This window comes from Bidens hawaiensis, unplaced genomic scaffold, assembly GCF_021521415.1.
Source record: "Bidens hawaiensis isolate Kalapana, Puna unplaced genomic scaffold, B.hawaiensis_p1.1 tig00006634_1, whole genome shotgun sequence".
In the NCBI taxonomy this organism is placed as follows: domain Eukaryota; kingdom Viridiplantae; phylum Streptophyta; class Magnoliopsida; order Asterales; family Asteraceae; genus Bidens; species Bidens hawaiensis.
In genome coordinates this window covers 513,935-531,845 of record NW_027491448.1, presented here as the reverse complement: position 1 = coordinate 531,845, position 17,911 = coordinate 513,935, and the positions used below count along the sequence as shown (strand labels likewise).

The 17,911-nt window shown below is 34.8% G+C and overlaps 2 protein-coding genes across 2 annotated transcripts; both read left to right on the top strand.

The window, feature by feature from the left end:
- Positions 1 to 8,236: 8,236 nt before the first annotated feature.
- LOC143633202 (B3 domain-containing protein REM5-like) lies at positions 8,237 to 13,488 on the top strand. The gene is made up of 9 exons (XM_077101552.1): positions 8,237 to 8,303; positions 8,643 to 8,729; positions 9,012 to 9,076; positions 9,271 to 9,583; positions 10,214 to 10,344; positions 12,218 to 12,452; positions 12,536 to 12,648; positions 12,736 to 12,970; positions 13,115 to 13,488. Exons 1-9 carry the CDS (start codon positions 8,237 to 8,239, stop codon positions 13,267 to 13,269), a joined length of 1,401 nt encoding a protein of 466 aa, XP_076957667.1. The 3' UTR covers positions 13,270 to 13,488.
- Positions 13,489 to 13,816: 328 nt separating this feature from the next.
- Positions 13,817 to 16,156, top strand: LOC143633201 (B3 domain-containing protein REM10-like). Its single transcript, XM_077101551.1, has 7 exons — positions 13,817 to 13,849; positions 13,970 to 14,204; positions 14,349 to 14,485; positions 14,583 to 14,817; positions 14,955 to 15,071; positions 15,719 to 15,801; positions 15,911 to 16,156. Exons 1-7 carry the CDS (start codon positions 13,817 to 13,819, stop codon positions 16,154 to 16,156), a joined length of 1,086 nt encoding a protein of 361 aa, XP_076957666.1.
- Positions 16,157 to 17,911: the final 1,755 nt, after the last annotated feature.

Sequence of the window (17,911 nt, the reverse complement as noted above, 5' to 3'; positions counted from 1 at the left end):
ATATCACCCACTAGACCTCCAATCTAAGTTAGTGCGACTAACCACGGGTGGGGTGTGTTTATCCCGAATAGTACTATTCACATTGGCCCATGTAACAAAATGAGACCGTGTTTCTACTCGTTTCCAAACATGTGTTTCTCCATGCATCCCCCCCCCCCCCCCAAAGTTTCAAAACAGTTTAGTTAAAAAAGGGCCATGAGACTCACCTGATTCACGAACATAAACTAGATAATTTCAAAGTCCAAGTCTCGTCCTACGAGTACCCTATAACGTGCGTGAACAATTTAGATCTAATATTTCATTTCCAAGTTTCATGACCACATTTCACCCAACTAGTTATACATGTTTCAGTAGTGAGTCAACTTAAATGTGATTAGATGACCCGTTAGTGATATGTTTCGTTTTCCCGAAACTAAATATAAGTAATGTATGCGTCAAAATGTGTCAATGAACTCTTAGGTCTTTTATGCCAACTTTATGTCTGCTTTATAAAATAATATATTTTGTTCAAGTCACGAATCATAAATGGTTGTGTAAAGTATACATATTCACTCTTATATTTAAAGAAAAATATATCGAAGGTGCATCGTATTTAAGTAAAAATAATAGTACGTATTACTTTTCAGTAAAATACTAAAACTTTGCAATACTATAAATACTTGTAAAAATCCATAATTGGTAAAAATCCATAATTTACATTTTCCCCAAGAATCCGTAAATCATCATTTTTCCAAAAATATGAACCTTTTCAATAAAAAAATAGGATCTAGCGTGTTTAAAGAATACATTTATAAACTATTAAAATCAAATGTCTTCAAGACTTTTCTATGTTGCTTTGCAATATTTATAATATCCAAATTCATACACGTTTAATATTTCAAATCCAAAAATATTCAAGTGTCCATCACCACTCAAAATTACTAACAAATATGGATTCAGGCAACATCACTAACTATTAACAAAATATATACATAATCATATTTTAATACACACATAATTTTATTAAGTGATTTCCACTAAAAACAAGTTTATATATCAAGTTTACTACATAAATGACACAAGAGCATGTAACAAGTTGGGTGTTTAAGTCCATGAATGATATATACATAAGCTTTATAAAACATATATTTAAGAGGGGTTTGACTTACAAATGCTCGGTTTAGAAAGAAAAGAGGATTAGATGTTTCTAGGCTTTCAAAGTAGCTCTAAACTTCACCAACGACTCCTAGCATCTTGTCTATAGTAGAGAGATTAACTTGTATTGTGAAAATTTATGAGTGGATGTGTTGTGTAATGAGAGACATGAGTTCCAAAGGCTTGGGTTTGGGGCTGCCCTAACCGAACCAGAAAGAGCAAATAAAGGAGTGTGGAAATTGAAGTTTTGGTGTGAGTTATTTCATATACTTCACTCCCCTTTATTGCTAAATTATAGAAGAACATGGAAATGAGTATAGCATGGCCAAAATCTTAATAATAACACTATATGATGGTGTAGATGGAGTGGAGTGTTGAACAAGTGATCAAAGAATGGTGGCTGGATTCTCGTTCAACAGGGTAGGGGAGGGAATGGTTGAGGTGTGGTTTGTCTGCTGGATTGACTTTTGTGACAAACTCAACAATCTTATTTTTGTACATGTTCTAGTACTACAATAATGCCACTTTAAATTACTATTATTATTATTATTATTATTTCTCATATTATTCAATTTAACAGTTTATTATATTATATCACAAACATTACATTTTTAAGCTAGATCATATACTTACATATATGTCACGAAATTTAATTTTATCAACTTACATATCATTTATACTATTAAATGTTTTGACATGATATTATTTTGCAATACTAATATTCATGTTGTTATTATATTTGATCATGTAAAGAACTTGTGGTGTCTTATAAAAATTTTCATTCTAGTTAAGGTGATCGACCCTAGGGGGTTAGAAAGTGATAAGTAAACTTAATTATTAATCTTGATGGTTTGCATGAGTTTTTAAAATAAACTAACAAGCGTAGTTTCAATGAAAACGAGTGAGGTTCGGGTTCGGTCGGGTGGTAGTCGAGTGTCGGGGGGATGTTCTGTGGCTTCGTAGTCCGGCTTATTTATCTATCTATACGTGTCTACATATATGTGTATATATATGTCGGTTGATTTTATGAGACATTGTTTTATAAAATGAAATATGTATCGCGAACGTAACTATTATTTTAAGTTTCGTATAGAAATATATAAACAATAATTTATATATTATATCTTTTGTTTAATACTACAGTATTAATTGTTTTTATCACCAATGCTCATTTGTGTCAAACTGGCGTGTGACCTAGTAACCCTTCAACGATTATCAATACAAGATAGGTGATGACGCAGACTTTTTGATGCATATGATAACTTAATCATTCATAATAAAGCCTAACATGAGTATTTTGATATAACAAAAGTTTTGCGTCATACGGATAATAACCTTTTTTTTACGAGGTGTCCCACTTGCCTGCCATGTTGAGAGGATTCTGTAGCTCTTGAAATTGATCATCCCCATACCAGCTTGGACCTCCGTTTGGGAGACATGGGCCTTTGTGTTTGCACTTGAATTGCCCTTGTGTGGATGATTCCCAATTCTTTGAGCTGAGCTGCTAGGCTTCTGCACCTGATGCCTCTTTCCGGCAGCTTTGCTGTTTTCCTCCTCAGTCACCTCAGTCACACGAATATCATTGGCTGGCTTTGACGGATTCGTGCATTCTCGTGAAAAGTGACCCATCTCACTGCAGTTGTAACATCGTAGCTTCGACTTGTCAAACCCGATCCTTTTGCTGTCAGAGTCCTTGAAGCTATCCTTCCCATACATCTTCATGAAGTTTGTAGCTCTTTGCACGGCCATTACCATTTGATACTTGATATCCATCTTGTCAAGATCCTTTTGATTAATATCTCTCATATCCCTAATCTCAAATTATGGTAGCAATAGATTTCCCTGCAATAATTCTTCATGACTTGACAGAAAAGCATGAACTATTGAAACATTTGAATCATTCAACAACGGGAGTGCTTCACAGTAGCTTGAAGATTTTCTAGGTTGAGGTTTTGAAGATAATGAAATTCCGTGGGCCTTCAAAGCTTGCTCAACAGCACTATCGACTGCTTTCTAAAATGAGCTAGACTCAGATGATCCAGATTGATTTCCTGTTAAGATAAAGGCAGTGGTTTGTGGATGAACACTTGAGGAATACTTTGGAGTGTTCATATGGTACACATTCGGCTGGGTTTTGCTTATGAAAGCAGTAGGAATTATTGATGCATTGCTCATCCCAGCTTGATTCAGAGAACTCAGATGATTGTTCATTCTCATCTGCTCGTCCATTTCAAATGACTTGATGGTTGAGATCAAATCAGAGTTTGTCATGGCATTCAAATTTGTGGTTCTCTTGATTGTAATTGTGTTGGTACTCCAGTTGTATGGCAGAGAGTTTATCAACTTGTGATTGACTTCAGAGTTGGTGATGTTGACACTTGCAGCTCTGACTCTAACCATTAACTTCTCAAACCTTTTCACCAAATCCAACACATTTTCACCTGGACGATGATTGAACATGTTAAATTCTTTTTTCAATAGGGCTTTCTTGTTTTCCCTAATTTCAGCATTTCCCTCCACCTTCTCAACAAGAGCATCCCACAAACCCTTGGCAGTTGTATGTTCCTGTAGGGTCTCAGTAATCTCATTCAAAAGACAGAATGTTAGAGTAAGATATGCCTTCTTATCTTGCTCCACCAAGGTCCTATCATTTTCGTCATAATTTTCAGGAGTTTTTAGTTGTTCCCCAGCTTGAGTGACAGTCATAGGAATATAAAGAACCTTGTACAAAGCATCTCATTAAGTCATAATCAGTCAATGAGATAAAATTCATAAACCTCCATTTGAAGTGGGCAAAATTATCTTCTAAAGTCATCAATTTTGGAGGTTTTTGAGGTGTTCCCACTTGGTTTTCCAACTGAAAATAACCCTTTAACAACTCAGAATCAGTGCTTGTCATGGTCTTGGCAGTCTCAAACACTTAACAACCTTCAAACAGCTCAAAAATCAACAAAGGCAACTTTTTCGCGCGAAAAAGATTCTATGCGAAGCGAAAAAGTAGTTCCAAGCGAAGCGAAAAAATTTTGATGAACAGTAAAGCGAAAAACTATGAGAAGCGAAAAAGTAAGCAAAGCGAAATTTTGAGCGAAGCGAAACACCAAACGATGCGAAAAACCTATGCGAAGCGAAACCCCAAGCGATGCGAAAAACCTATGCGAAGCGAAAAACTTTCTTGAGCGAAAAAGTTCAGTTTTCTAGAATAAATCTTTCTTGGGATCTGTTCCACCTAACTTGTTAGTACCAGGTCAAAGGTTGGTACACTGATTTTCATGCCATGAGAAGCGAAATTTTTCACTTGTTAATTTTAACACCTTTCAAACCCGTAAACACTAACTTTAACACTTTTATACCCAAAACTTTTTGGATCAAAAGCTAGTACACGGATGTCTTTCATCAAGAACACAATCTAAGTCGTTTTATGAAGTCTTTGGCCGATACTTTTTGTGGTTTCTGTGAACTTTCTTTACAAGAACACTTGTTGTCTTTTTCTCAAGATCAAAACCCAAGGTTGTGATCCAAAACCCTCAACTAGTGAGCCGAAGCTCTGATACCAATTTTAGGTCCCGTGGCGGGTGGATCTAACAATAATCTTGGATCAACCGATATTAGTGCTAACAGAAATCACACTAAGCCACCTAAGCGGTCTCGGATCTTGAGATGTTATTTCGGGTTTTAGAGAGAGAGAGACGAGAGAGAAAGAAAGATATGTGTGTTAAAAGAAGAATTTTGCAAAGGGTTCTTCTTTTCATGGCATGCTCCCTATTTATAGAGGAGCATGCATGAGATGTTTCTTTATTTCCATAATGCCCAATGGGCTTGATTACAAGTTTTTCCCTTGGGCTAATACATACAAAAAAAACTATTAAAGCCCAATACATATAATTACAATACAAAAGACTAAAATAAACAAAATGGGACTAACAGCTTATATCAAGAAATCAGCTCGAGGCTCAGATCTTCCATACTAAAATCACCTTGCAACAACAACTTCGACCAACAAACCACCAACACAATTTGGCAACCTCCGCACACTCTCATCAGCTAATTCAACACACCTTGATTGGAGAGGTAATATTTGGGTTTTGAATCCAGATGGAACGTGTATCCAGTCACCTTGAGAAGCCGACGTGGAATGAAGACCCGAGCCGTTACATACCATATTTGTCTAATACGATGTATCCGCCTTTATTGAAATGAGCATGAGGATGCTTAACTGAGCTACTATGCTTTACCTACAATGATGAAAAAAGAAAACTGAACTAAAATAAGCATGATCTTATTTAAGTAATAGCTTTTGTAATAATACAATTTATTAACAATTTATGAAATTGATGAAATCAGGCAAAGATTTTGATGGGTCAATCTAATCCAACCTTGTTCATTTTGACCTTGTACCCAACCTGTTGACCCGCCCATTTTGACAACTCTAAGGCTGAGGGGTGTGGGGGGCTCTAACGGGGGCGCAAGTGGGGGCTCCAGCCAATAATATTGTGACGTGTGGCAGAGAGAGAAACTGGATAAGATGGGTGTTGGAGCCCCCGCTGGAGCCCCTGGCCCTGGTGTGGAGGGGCGCGAGAAGGGGCTCCAGCGGATTTTTTTTTTATTTTTTAATAATTATATTCAAAAAACGTATTATTAAAAAAAACTCATAAAGTTAGGAAAAAACACACATTAAAAAAAAACATTAACATCTAAAAATAAAATAAAAATTAAAGTACTAAAAAAACATTATTCTTATTCTTCGGCTTGGTCTTCTTCGATCAACCTCTTTCGGATACGTTCCTTTTGCTTTTCCATCAGCATTTGATCGACCGGATTTAGGTTACTGAAGTCTCTTGTAAGGAAGTCCAAATCTCTCATTCGACTTTTTTCCTTTTTGTCATTAGAGACCACCTCCATGGTTTTGTTGAATTTATTGAGGGATTCAACAAGATCGACGATGTTTACGGCTCCCCCCTCAGCCGGTTTTTTCCCCTTGGCGTCCCGTCCCAATGGCCGCCTCCTCGGCGGTGAAGACGTTTCCTCCCCCGCAATGTTTAGGTCGAATCCAACGCGGCAATCCGACGCGACAGAAGTGCTATACGCTCCAGTGAAATTGTAAACCGCCAAATCATCACTGCCACTTGGTCTCATACGACCGGCGTTCCTGTTGAAAAGATTAGTAAACAAGCCGACAAATTTTCTGATTTCGGACCACCGACCCGAAATCATATCGGCGTTCCGCTCTGTACTCCCAATGAGCGAATAGAACGTCTCCCTAACCTTTGTCCAAAAGACCTTGCTCTTTTGGTAGTCGGCTGCAAAATGCATAAATAAATTTGTAAGTCATTTAACTTTTTTATTTAACTTTTTTATTAAAAATCATTTTTAAAAACGTTAAAACAATTACCGAAACGCCGATCCTCAGAAATGACTATCCAAGCCCGACACAGGGCTTCCTTCTCATCCGATGACCACGGAGTGGTTTTACGTTTCGTCCTCGGAGTCGAAGCAGAACCCGACCCGTCCGTTGCAACTTGTTTTTTCCGGTGAACGCGTCTTCTTTGTCCCGCAGCTTCACCGTGTGATTCTTGTGTCTCCGGAACAACAAAGTTAGGAGACGGTTGTATGTTGGATGGTTGAAAGCCGGATGTTTCTTGCGACCCCGAAAAAAACATCGATTGGTCTGGTGACGACCATAAATCGTCGTAACTATAACCTGAATCTAGGTTTGGGTACCAATTTCCAGCCATGTTTTTAAAAAAAGGTTTGGAAGATGGGTTGATTTTGGGTTTTTTTTGAAGTTGTGGTAATTGTTTTATGTGATTTTGGGTGTGGTATGTGATTTTGGGTTTTGTAATTGGTTTATGTTTATATATAGGAAAACAGATTTTATTTGAATAAAAATATCCAAGCCCAACGGCTCATTTCTCCTCCCAACGGCTCTTTCACGCATTCCCACGTCCCTTTACGCCTCAGCCTTCCCGCGACCTGCCTTGCGCCCGCCTTGGTTCCCGTGCTCGCGCCCCTCTCGCGCCCCTCTCGCGCCTCGGTGGTGTGGTGCTCGCGCCTGGGGGCGCGAGCGGAGGGGCTCTCGCGCCCGCGCCGAAGCCTCACACCCCTCAGCCTAACTAAGGACATAAGAAAAGTACATACCACGCCAACTGTTGATTTGGCTGCTCTAAAATGCATAGACCATTGCTGATTCATTTTACACTTAATGCAACACCATCTAAACATAGTGACGTGCAAGTTGAAAGCTTTAATATAAAAGTCAGAAAATTATCAGACTTGATGATTACCAATAGCCATAAAGAGAATTTTTTGTGGTTGGACTATCACAAAAAGCCGGTCAATATAGTCAAACATGCATTGAAACGCCACATCAGAAGTGGTTGGAGAAGCCTATATACATTCCACTTCTGAGAGAAACACAACTGAAATATGTGCAACATGAATTGGATATGAAGAACTTGAGAGCAAATAAGAAATTCTTCTTGCCATCCCAGTTGTCACTTTACGCCTTATAGATCAGTCCGTCTTTTTCCCAGTTCCTATTACTTCGTTTAGATGACAAATTGCACCGAATGTTTAATTAACATAAGCATGAATTTAACACAAATATTGCCATACCAGTTAAGCATAAGCAGGTAATCAAAAAATGTTAGTAAAATATTAGTTACAATGAAGGTAATCAACATGAGCATTTCTATCATTATTCAAACGTATAATTCGAAAAGATTCGTTTTTGTTTTAACACTCAGACACATTAATTAATATACTTATGAAATTATATATTGTGTATTGTTTTTGTTTAATTAAGGATCCACAATTTATTCAAATAATACACTAAAAAACTGAATTCGCAAATACTGATATTACATCAAACAACTTATAAGCACAACCAAAATAAATAAAATCAATACATTTAAGTGAATGTAATTCGAAACAAACTATTATTGACCAGCTACGATGACTAAAAGACATGATAACCTCACAGACTAACAACAGAAGACATGAATTTATGATGATAAAAGCCTTTAGTAACAATCGGACTACCGAACGAACCTCCCACCGACCTAGGCTGAGGTGAAATAGAAGGCAGCATTCCAATACCTACAAAATGAAACCACTTATACACAACAAAAAGTCGATGAAACAACAACGGTTGTTTGATCTTTGTGTTGAAAGTGAGAGAGAAAAACCGAATGCTTGTGGCGGTGGATTTTGATCTGATGTTTGTGAAAGCATAGAGGAACACGTGGGGCTTTGAACAACACGTGGATCTGATGTCTATGAAAGTTTTGGCTTACAAATACCAAAGCACAATGTACATACCATATAAACCAGTTTTGAAAGGAAAAGTAGCTTGGTGTGTTGAAGCAAACTTGAAAATTAATATATATAATATTATTAATAATACAGTATTAAGAGTTTTAAATATTTGTATATGTTAAAAACATTTAAAGTATTATTATTTGAAGCAATTTATACGAACTTAAATGAAATTAATTAATTGCTACTTTCAGGTTTTAACCATTCGGTTGATAGCATACTTGATTACTTCATTAAATTCTTACTTAATGATCTAGAACTTATACGTCAACTTATGACTGGTAATATATAAATTCTTAATAAATTGCACTTAACTAAATCTGTTTATTCTAAAACTTACTCTTACGCCAACATAAATTAAAATGACATGACACTTTAAAGATGGATTAAACCACTCCTCATTTGTGTTAAATTTGTTAAAAAAGACTATGAATTATGCTTTTCACAGGTTAACGATGGATTACACCTGTTTATGAAAATTTATTTATCGAAAGAACTCAATGGCCAATACAATATAAATTCATTAAGTTATAACCTCATATCATATAGCATACTTTTTGCAGCAGCCATGGCTGATCCTCCAAATCATTTCTTCAAGTTCATTCCACCAGGCGTCAACTTTAACATTGTAAGCTTTTATATGCATCAGTGCAACTAATTAATATTCTTACTTTGGTAATTGTTTAAGAGATTTGTTAACTTTCAATATTCAAGTCATCCATGGATCCATGAAAAACAAAATGTAAAGAGGAAATAATAATAATAATAATAATAATAATAATAATAATAATAATAATACTTTGTCTATATTTGAATTTACAGTCGATTCCAAAATCTTTTTTGCTGAGCTTGGACGGATGGAGATCAAAAAAAGCAATACTGAGACGAGGGTGTCACAAATGGCCAGTGGACATTACCGACGGAGGGTTTTTTGGTGACGATTGGAGGAAGTTTGTGGTGGATAACGGAGTGCAAGAGTTGGACTTTATTGTATTCAAACATCATGGAAACATGATGTTTGACTTTTTTGTGTTTGACCCATCTACATGTGAAAGACAGTATCCAAATCTACTTGACGAGGTAGAAGATTCTCTCCAGGATTCTCTCCCAGAATCTGATTCGCTTCACACACATAGTAAGCTCCATTATGTTGTACTCTCCGCTTCATAGTACTATGTTTTATGTTGATGTCTTTAGAAGTTTAGGGGTGTGTCTTACACAACACACACAACACGAAGCTAACATGAAATTTGTGGGCCGGTGTGGGTTGAGTATAAGCGGGTTCAGGTTAATTTTAGGTCGAACCCGTGAGCCTATTTACCTAAACGGTCGTGAGTGGGCCAAACCTGACGTGTTCACAGATCTATTTAACCCTTTTATTTAATTATTTGTTTTTATTTTATTGAAATATTTTTTGCAATAATTTAAACTAGTAGGGTATCCTATGTTAAAGCTTAAAACTAGAAAAGAAATTAACATGAGAATTTACAATAAAATGGCATTATATATTCTATATAAATTGTATATATTTTTTTTGATTTAAAATGTAAATAAAATATTAATATGTGAAAATTATAAATAAAAACATTTCGGATCAACAGGTAGTGTTCGGGTATAATCGTGAATATGCGTGTCATGTTCAGGTTCACATGTCTAACACGATTTTTGGGTTTGGTTCGGGGTTGTGTCGGGTTAGACCTGCCAACCCGTGTTTATAACAGCATTAGGTGACTTGGTGGTTAATTTTGTTTTAACATGTGATTAGAGAGGTCAGAGATGTTCAATAAGCGCAAGAGGACTGAGTATTCTTTTCAAAGCAAAGATGGACTTCGACTAAACGACGATCATTGTTTTACGACCATAATGACACCTTTCTCTGTCCAAACCTCACGAATTGTAAGTCAACTTAATTTTTGATTATATTAATAGCAAAAAGTTCGTTGGAAGTTATTACTAAAGTTATAGCAAAAGTTCGAAAACCTTGGTGGTTTTGGGAATACACGATGGATATAATTAAAAGAATAATTATTCTTATATATTTAGGAGTGTTGAAATTAGAACGAGGAAATAATGAACTATGACAACCGCAATGGATTTATATCTTTTGCTTTAAGTTATACAAAAAAAACAAATATCCAGTGTGCAAATTAAGTGTGGATAGCGTGTAAAGCACTAAAATAATTATTACGCTAAGTTCTAAAATAGCTAAATATATATTACCCTAGGGTAACAGATATTCCACTACTTAAAAACTTTATGGTAATAATATTGTGGATGCTCTTATACAATGATATAATTAGTTTTAGAGCCCGTGTTATACACGGGATAATTCAAATGATAAAATTATAAGTACAACAAATAATTACATAGCGTATATGAAAAAAAAAATATTACATCTATGTTTGTATCTATACAATGTGTACATAAATTGATTTTATTTATATCACAAAATTATTTTTTTAAATGAACTTAATAAAAAAATGCTTGTGCAAAAATATACTCGAGAATATTTCTTTCTATTGAAAAATTTATTCTCGGTGCCATATATGTATAATTGAAAGACTTTTGGTTATGAATCAATTTCGTAAATAAAGCTTCTCATACGATAGTATTTCTAACCACTTAGTTAAAATACAAAAGGAGCATTACCTTTATTGATATATTTATCAATTTACCACTCATTAAAGGAAAGTAGAACATTAAATTATAACAATTGATGTTTTTCAAGAGCTATGTTTTTCTAAGTTACACCATGAAAAAGATTTTGATAAGTTTCAGAGAACTTCTCGACTTTGTCATAATGACAACATAAAAAATAGCATGTTCACCTATCCAATTTTGTGAATATTTTGTTTCATTTGAGCATAGCTTTCCATGACATGCTTCCCATATAACGTTCTGATCACCATTGAAGGAAAAATTAATGTTAACATAAATATTTCAAAATTGATAAAAGTTAGAAGCATTAATAGGTATGGGGGTGGTATGTCGAAAGTGTTCGCATTCTTTTCTTACATTTTAATAGTTGAGGGAAAAATAGTCAGTTTGCCAAATCCCGAACCTTTGATTATTTTAAAAAATGCCACACTTAAAAATAAATTTGAAACCTGAATCATGTTTAAAATTTTAACTTTCATACTTTTGACATTTCAAAGTCAACACTTTGAACCCATAACAAATTTGACGATAAATCTATTTGGTATTCTCAAACTTTTAAAAATACTCAAAATTTTCATTTTTGACCCGTAACAAATTTTGACCTAAATATAGTTAATTTGTACCAAATAATCTATTTACCAACTTTTGACTCATAATATCAAATTTAAGTTCCATAAAAAAACCCGAAACAATTTTCATTTGAGAAACATGATTTGTTGTTAATTTTTAAAATTCACCAAGTATTTTGAAATATGTAGTAAAATAATATGTTAATATTTATATTTATAAAAATATATAGATATTATATAAATATAGTGTAAAAGGAAAATGAATAATTATTAATTTATTACATATATTGGGGTAAATTAGTTTTGGAGGGAAAAATTGTAAGAATTAACCAAAACATGACAAGTGTCTACATTTATTTTACTTTATTAGAATAGGTAGATTGGTGTTAAATCTGTTTGCGGCAAAATTTAGTTATACTAAATCATGATAAAGTTCTGTTTGACTGTTTCGTATGTCCTGAAAACAAAGAACAAATGTATTTTAATGGTCGAGTCAAAATTTAGTTTTGGTGAATGAGTGCATCATTATACGCATTTTGCAGACCGTTCCTATGAAATTCGCAAGATCAAACAGATTAACTACCAGAAGAATGCATACACAAGTGGTTCTAGTGGACGAAGCAAAGAGTACTTGGCCAGCAACACTCCATATCAAGACAGACCAAATTCGTATAGCAGGCTGGCGTAACCTCATAATAGCAAACGACGTAAGAGTTGGAGACAAGTGTATGTTTGAGCTCGTAAAAGCAGGAGAAGTGCCTGTTTTCAATCTCTGTAGTACGTATCTTTTTACTTGTTCACAATAGTTGCAATATACAAGTTTTATCTACCATTCCTAATCGATCGAGACATGAATTCAGATCTAGCAAAGAAGCCCACCAACAACCATATTCAAGTAAAGAAGGAGACTAGTAGCTCAACTTGTTACTATATATCTAGTCTGAAGCCATATAGCTGTGAAAAGTGGCATTTGGTAACTTCTAACACCCAAATCTTTTGGTAAATCGAAATAACTAGCTTGCATACATCATTTTATTTAACATACGGTGACTCTTTGTAGTATATCCAGGCTGAATTTTCAAGATCAAATGGTTTAAGAGCGGGGGAAATGATTCTTATAGACGACAATGGTAGATCATGGAAAGTTCAGCTCAACAAACTTGGTGAAAACAGACTTTATATTGGACGAGGGTTTAGAGATTTCGTGATTGGAAACGGATTAAGGGAAGGTGACGCGTACAAGTTTGAGCTCCTTGAGAATGAGAAGGACAAGCCTCCCGTTGTGAACTTTTCGTGTAAGCTATTATATCTTTTCTTTCTTTTCATTTTGGCTAGTTGTTTATGTTTTCGAGTTTGATTCACCTTGTGTTAGACATTCATTTTCTTGTGAACTTTTCGTGTAAGTTACACTTTTATCAATGTGAAGTTTATTCTTTTAGTTCTAGGAAAGAAGGCAATCAAGGATCATGTTCAGTTACAAGAGACTAGTTCAAAGATAAAGGTGACTGGTTCGACTTTGGTTAAGAAAGAGAATGACAAGCCTCCCGTAGTGAAAGGTGATTGGTTCAACTCTTGTGATAAAACTGACTGCTAGCGTAGCTCCAAACGAATCAAAAGTTATGCTCTTTTTAAGTTGAGACTTTCTAGCCGAATTGCCACTAGACTATTTTGCAACTAGACATGGTTAAAGGTGATTCGTTCAACTTTGGTTTTAAAAAGTCTATTAGTTCCAACGAATTAGAAGTTCAGCTTGTTTTAAGTTGAGTCTTTGTAGCCATTTTGCCACCGGACGTTGAGTATTTTCCCACTAGACATCATGAAAGGTGGTTGATTAAGGTGATTGGTTTGACTCTTGTTATGAGAAATTATGCTAGGTACCAACGAATCAAATGTTAAAGTTGCTTTAGATGAGTCTTTTTAGCCAGTTTCCCACTTAACAATTTTGTTAATTTGGATATAATTATGCAATATGGTTGTAAGGCTGCTCTAACAGGGTTATGATCTAGATCCACTCCTATGCACTGACATGTATATGCTGATTAGAGACGTTGAAGATGCTCAACAAGCGCAAAAGGACCGATTATTTGTCTCAAAGCAAACATGAACTTCAACTAGGCAACGATTGTTGTTTTTTTACCATAATGACACCTTATCATATCAAAGCCGCAAGATTGGTAAGTAGTTTAGGTTAAACAAATAATATTTTGCTTGAAATTTTAGGAAAACTTTGGTTATTTAAATAAAACTTCTGATCCGGATGTCCTGAAAACAGTAAACAAATATACTTTTTGTAGAATGTTCCTATGAAATTTGCTAGATCAAACGGATTAACTACTAGAAGGATGCTTACACATGTAATTCTAGTGGACGAAGCAAAGAGTACTTGGCCAGCAACACTCCAAATCAAGACAGACCAAATTCGTATAGCAGGCTGGCGTAACCTCATAATAGCAAACGACTTAAGAGTTGGAGACACTTGTATGTTTGAGCTCGTAAAATCCGGAGAAGTGCCTGTTTTCACTTTCTATAGTATGTATCTTTCTGATTCTTTCTATATATAGCTTTTTTCGTTCACAATAGTTGTAATATAAGTTTTATATATCTAGCTTTCCTGACCGAATGGGAGGCCATCACGAATTCTGTTTTTATGTCTATACTAACTTGATTGTCCAGAACTAGAAAAGAAGCCCACTAACAACAATATTCAAGTAAAGAAGGAAACTATTTCGGCGAAACAAATTAAGGCGACTAGCTCAACTCGTTACTTTACTTCTACTCTGAATCCATATAGCTGTGAAAGGTCGATTTTGGTAACCTTTTTAACACCCTAAATGGATCTTTTAGTAAAACGAAATAACTAGCTTGTATAGCTCAATTTATTTCTTTACATGTGGTGAGTCTTTGTAGTATCTTCCGGCTGAATTTTCAATTTCCAATGGTTTAAGAACTGGAGAAATGATTCTTAGAGACGATAAAGGTAGATCTTGGAAAGTTCAGCTCAACAAACTTGGTGAAAACCGATTTTATTTTGGATGTGGTTTTAGAGATTTCTTGGTCGCGAACGGATTACGGGAAGGTGATACGTACAAGTTTGAGATTGTTGAAAATGAGAAGGACAAGCCTCCCGTTATGAACTTTTCGTGTAAGATGTTATATATAATTTTTTCTTTGTTTAGTTGTTTGTGTCCTTTTATGTTAGAAATCTGTTTTCTGGCAGTTTTCAGGTAAAATTATTATACTTCATTACTTCTATTGACATGAAGTTATTCTATTCTTTAGATCTAGGAAAGTTGGCAGTCAAGAAACACATTCACTTACTTGAGACTAGTTCAACGATAAAGAAGCTGATAGGTCCGACTGTGGTTAAGAAGAAGGGCATGCCCCAGATCATGAAAGGTGATTGGTTCAAATCTGAGTATCTAATGTTAAAAAGGACTGCTAATGAATCAAAAGTTAAGCTCATTTTAAGTTGAGTTTTTCTAGTAAGTTTATTTGTCACCGGACATTGACTATTTGGCCCCACTAGACATCATGAAAGGTGATTGGTTCGACACTGGTTGAAAAGAGTTCAACTAGCTAGCCCCGAATAAATTAAAAGTTAAGCTCGTTTTAAGTTAAGTCTTTCTAGCCAGAGTTAAAAACTGGCTAACTATTTTGCCACTAGAGATCATGAAAGGTGATTGGTTCGTCACTTCGTCGGTTCGACCATGGTTATGAAAAGGTCTTCTAGCTTTAAAGAATCAAAATTTAAGCTTGTTTTAAGTTGAGTCTTTATAGAATGTTTGCCTCTAGACATTAACTATATTTCCACCAGACATTGTGAAAGGTGATTGGTTTGACTTTGGTTATATAGAAGTCAGCTAGCTCCTACCGAATCAAAAGTTAAGCATGTTTGGTCTATCAAGCCAGTTTACCACCAGCACTAACTATTTTGTGACTTTTTATTATAAATGTGGAATATCACACTTTTCTTAGGCCTATGATCAGCTAGATTCACTCTTATGCACTAACAAGTATATGTGACATAAATTACATTATTGCAGAGGATGTAGACTCAACTCCATCTGAAATAGAAGGCCACCCATACTACAACAGCGAAGTAAAAGCCTCCTACATGTCGATGCTGGTAATTCAATACATTTAGTAGTCGTTATAAGAAAAAAAAAGCACAATATGCAATAGACAATAGTGTTTGTGACATATATTTCTAACAACTGTGGATGGCATGTACGCAGTACTTACCTAGTAAATTTGCAAGGAAAAATGGATTATTCAACAAGGAAGAAATGATTCTCAAAGACGACAATGAAAGGTCATGGACCATGGTTATAAAGGTCTCTGGGGGATGTTGTTACATAGGACGAGGATGGAACGAATTTTGTGCTGCAAATGGCTTGAAGGAAGGGGATCTTTTCAAACTTGAGCTCGTTAGCAATGGTGAAATACCCGTCGCAAATGTTTACGTTCAAAAGGCCCATTAGTTGCATTTAACAAGGCTTGCGTTTCCTGATGGTTAAAAACATGTCGTTTTGTAACGTGTTTTGATGAAACTTTGTATTAAAGTATGTCTAGTTTTTGTAAAACCATCTTAAATGTTTAGTAAAATTGTCGACTGTTACTTCTAATTTAGAAAAATGATTTAGAATAGTTGGCAACACAACTTTTTGAAGTAAGAGAGATTTATAAGAAGATGAACTAAATATGTTTTCTGAAATATATGATGTTCATTCTAGATCGGTTAAAAGTATTTATTTTCAATGTTGTGATTAAAAATATTAGTATTTTTTGTCAAACTTTTTAAATTAACATTTGCATTCTATTTTAATTTAAAATATTAAAAAACTGATGGCAATGCTCTAAATCAAATGATCATAACACATATCAGTAAGTGTAAAACGTGGTTTACTTTTGACTATGTGATGGTAACATGACAACACTTTTTTTACCCATACAAACACATAGCCTAACAATTAGAACTTACAACAATCAAAAGAACAAACTGAACTATATATCATTAGAACAAGGAAATAAGGTATTAAAAAAATCGATTATAGTTATAATTAACAATCGAATTTAATTTCGGGCTGAAATTGATTGCTTCTAGCCAGAACTCAATAATTGAAATCGAACAACTCAAGCAGCATCCAACAAGTCGGACTTGCAAGAACTTAGAAGGCTATCAAACGCGAAGCACTTAAGCAACAACCAACAAGTCCTACTCATCTGAAACTTTGAATGTTTGATAAATGATTGATTTTGGCAACAACCATAAGCAACCAACCAAAGCAGTTAAGCAACAACCAATATTCTTGATTTCTCGGCTCTTGCAACCACAACTTACGAGTCGATGATTATTTGATTAATTGGTTGATCCATCAACTAGTGTTCTGGTTGATCCATCAACTAGTTTAGTTAAACAAGTCAACCCACTAACTCTTTTATAACTAGCTTAACCCATTTTTGCAACCCATCATCTCGATTAACACACGCTTACAGTTTATCACCCAACAACCCGCCAACCCATTTAACACATTTAAATAAATGAGTTAATCCAGTCATGCTCTTACGAGACTTTATGTGTGTTTCAAATTCTTTTTTTCCCCGAAATGGTTATAACATCTTTAAACAAATTGGTGAAATCATAGTACAATAGATAACACATGACAAGCTCACAAATTTTAAACATGACATGTGGTCGGTGTCCTATTTTGGTCCTAGTAAATTTCTTTTTCCTTTATAGAGAATACAACTTTACAAGCTGGTTTTTAATGTGTGTATTTAATAAATATTATATAGTTAATGATCAATAATTGTTAACCTAATAATTGCAAAACTGGTTCTCTAGGGCATGCGTAGTGGAGGAGTTAGAAACGACCAGTTTTTCTGCCACGTCAAGTCAGTGTCACGTACGTGGATTTTTCCAGTTTTATTCGTAGTAGTTGAAGCCATTGTAATGATTAATAGCTATAAATTATATTAATTAATGGAAAATTGAAAATAAATAAGCCCAACTTTTGTGTATTGGCCGATAATAATCCCAACTTTAAAAATCCAGCGATCCCAACTTTCAACTATTTTTGTCTCAATAGTCCTCCGTTAAAAAACACTTAACACCGTTATGTTTTTTCCCAAGTTTCAAATCGATGTTTTAGGGCTTTTGATCGGAAGAAGGATACGATTCGACTGATATAAAACTTATCTCGAAACGGTGATTCAGATGACTTGATTTTTATTAA

Bases quoted from the DNA above. Each gene is read 5' to 3' on its own strand.
- LOC143633202 (XM_077101552.1), top strand. From the start codon at position 8,237: ATGAAACCACTTATACACAACAAAAAGTCGATGAAACAACAACGGTTG. The intron at 9,077-9,270 runs GTAAGCTTTTAT...TTGAATTTACAG, and splicing joins CAGGCGTCAACTTTAACATT to TCGATTCCAAAATCTTTTTT. The intron at 12,453-12,535 runs GTACGTATCTTT...ACATGAATTCAG, and splicing joins GCCTGTTTTCAATCTCTGTA to ATCTAGCAAAGAAGCCCACC.
- LOC143633201 (XM_077101551.1), top strand. From the start codon at position 13,817: ATGACACCTTATCATATCAAAGCCGCAAGATTG. The intron at 14,486-14,582 runs GTAACCTTTTTA...GAGTCTTTGTAG, and splicing joins GCTGTGAAAGGTCGATTTTG to TATCTTCCGGCTGAATTTTC. The intron at 15,072-15,718 runs GTGATTGGTTCA...ACATTATTGCAG, and splicing joins CATGCCCCAGATCATGAAAG to AGGATGTAGACTCAACTCCA.